At 62.8% G+C, this 2,554-nt stretch overlaps 1 protein-coding gene across 1 annotated transcript in view; it reads right to left on the bottom strand.

The window, feature by feature from the left end:
* Window positions 1–1,181: 1,181 nt before the first annotated feature.
* Window positions 1,182–2,554, bottom strand: part of Tmem121b (transmembrane protein 121B) — a 4,834-nt gene continuing 3,461 nt past the window's right edge. The window contains exon 4 of the mRNA XM_055604160.1: window positions 1,182–2,551. Within this exon, the coding sequence (XP_055460135.1) occupies window positions 1,320–2,551 (1,232 nt within the window). The 3' untranslated portion in view covers window positions 1,182–1,319. The remainder of the gene's footprint in view (window positions 2,552–2,554) is intronic.

Below are 2,554 nucleotides of genomic sequence, written 5' to 3' on the forward strand. Positions count from 1 at the left end.
ACAGACCTATAGATCATGTTTTCTGGTCCCTTGTTGAGGTTCCTTATACCACATAAAATTCCCAAAACAGAAGAAAGGAGGGGAACCAAAATTCTTAAGGTCTCCCCCTCCCCCAATCTTACTGTGGGGATGAGTATATCCTGGCCTTGCTCCCTAACCTCTGATCCTTGACTCCTCACAGAATACTTATCCTGCCTTAGAGACTCCAAGAATGACATCCCTTGTCAAGACTAGAATGGCCAACCCTGATTTCCCTTGAGGGACAATCCTAAGGAGAGCCTCGCCCGGACCCTGTGGGGGAAGGCTTAGCAGGAGGCTCCGCATGTGCCTGCTCTCTGATGAGACCTGCAGCAGAGGAGAGATGAAAGGTCAGCCCGCCCTCCACTCTACACCAGTCTTTCTGAAGGAACAGGTGACCCTCCCCAGGGTCCCCTAGAGGCCCGACCTCCAGACATTTGAACCCACTAAAGCAGCTGCTCTGAACCTGGTTCCAACCCAACCAGCACCAACACGGGAAGGGTAAGAATTCTGGTGCGGAGGGAGGAACCAAAGGAGAGCAAGCCAATGGCTGACACTCCACAGACCCTGTAATAGCTGGTATCAAACCCAAAGGGATCCAGTGGCCCCTGCTGAATGCAACTTCTGAGTGTTTCATTTTCTTTCTTTTGCAAGTGGCATCAGTGTGTGATGCGACGAGAATGGAAAGCACAGAGGTAGGAATATGCGCTCACCCAAGAAAGGGTGTCGTTTGGTCCTTACAGCATAGGCCCTCTCCTCTCGAAGCTGAGCAGAGAGGAAGGGGGTGAGGAAGGCCCTGGGTGAGCTTCTCCCTTGGAGTATAGCAACTGAGCAACTCCTGGGCTCCGTGGTCAGAAATTCAGGCAGGAAGGGATGGCGGCGGCAATGTGTGATCTGCAGCTAAGGCCTCCCTAGATCTCCTCCATGGCCAAGGGCATGGGGCTGACACCCCAAAACACCACACACACACACACACACACACACACACACACACACACACACTTCCTCTACCAAAGCCCACCACTCCTGCCCTTTCCTCCATTCTCAACCACGGGAACAGGAACCAGGATGAAGGCAAGAAAAAGCAGGTGGCACGTTTATCCAGGGAAGACTACAGAGAGGGGCCATGGTGAACATGGACCCTCCTCCACCCAGATATATTGCTCATCTCGCTCCAAGTAGTCTCTACCCGTGGGAAGAATTCACTGACCTTCGACCTTATCGACGGTTACCTCTTCTAAACGCAGCCAAGGGGGCCAGAAACGCTAAAGCCAAGATCAGGGACCCTGCCCTTCCCCTGTTCAATTCTGAGAGGCCACAGCTAGGGTGTTGACGTAGCCGTGAGGGCCCCCTTCGTTTTCCAAGTGGCCCCGCTGGGAGCCTCCCTGAGGTGGCAGTGGCGGAGGTGGCGGTGGGGCGGACGGGGGAGCACCGTAGCTGCCTCTGGCCCGACTCGGGGAAACCCAACTCCCACGGTCCCAGCAGCCCTCCAGGGCTTCCAGGCCACGGCAGCCGAGGAAGAAGAGGTTCTTGAGCATGAAGACGGACAGCGGCTGCTGGTAGCTCACCACCAGGAGGCTGCGCAGCGCCAGCAAGGGCACGTCCACCAGGCAGCCGCCCAGCAGGCGCAAGAGGCGGCTGCAGCTGCCGGGCCCGGAGGCCTGGCCCCAGGCCGGGGCGGCGGCCACGGCGGCGGCGTTGAGCTCATACAGCCAGAGGACCGGGGAGGCCAGCGTGAGGAAGTAGACGGCGATGAGCAGGTAGCGCAGGTGCGCGGGGAGCGGCACGCGGCCGTCCAGCATCAGCTCCACCAGCGTGAAGCTGTCCAGCAGGTCCAGACACGTGCCCAGGAAGCAGCCCGCGGCTCGGTGCCGCTGCGGCTGCAGGAGCAGGGGGCCCGCCGAGGCCGGGGGGACGCCCGCCTCGCTGATGGCGCGCACCAGGCTGTAGAGCAGGGGCAGCGACAGCGCCATGGTGAGGCGGAAGCCCGTGGTGCCGAAGGGCGCGCGCAGCTCGATGAGGTCCAGGATGGACGTGCCCAGGATGAGCACCACCTTGGGGGTGAAGGCGATGGAGTAGATGAGCCAGGCCAGGTAGGCGAAGGCGAACTCGCCCGCCGCCCCAGCCGCCCCCGGCCCGGCTCCCGGGCCGCCCGAACCTCCTCGGCCCCCGCGGGCCTTGGCCCCGACCCCCGCCGCCGCCGCCGCCGAGGACAGGTGCAGGGGAGGAGCCGAGTGGTGGTGGAGCTGGTGGTGGTTGTGCGCACCGCCGCCCGCCGGGCCCCCCCGACGGCCCCGGCTGTTCTTGGCGAAGAAGATGGCCCAGCCCGCCACCACCACCAGGTCGGTGGCGATCCAGGAGCACCAGTACAGGTCGGTGACGGCGATGAGGTACAGGTCCAGCAGCCCGCCCTGCGCCAGCAGCAGCACCACAGACAGCGCCTGGTAGCCCCAGCGGCCGCCGGAAGCCGCCGAGCAGCCGCGGCGCCGGCCCCTGCGGCCGGAGCGAGCCGGGCGGCCGCCGCCGCCGCAGCAGC

Source organism: Psammomys obesus, unplaced genomic scaffold (assembly GCF_907164565.1).
Source record: "Psammomys obesus unplaced genomic scaffold, mPsaObe1.curated_primary_1811, whole genome shotgun sequence".
Taxonomy (NCBI): domain Eukaryota; kingdom Metazoa; phylum Chordata; class Mammalia; order Rodentia; family Muridae; genus Psammomys; species Psammomys obesus.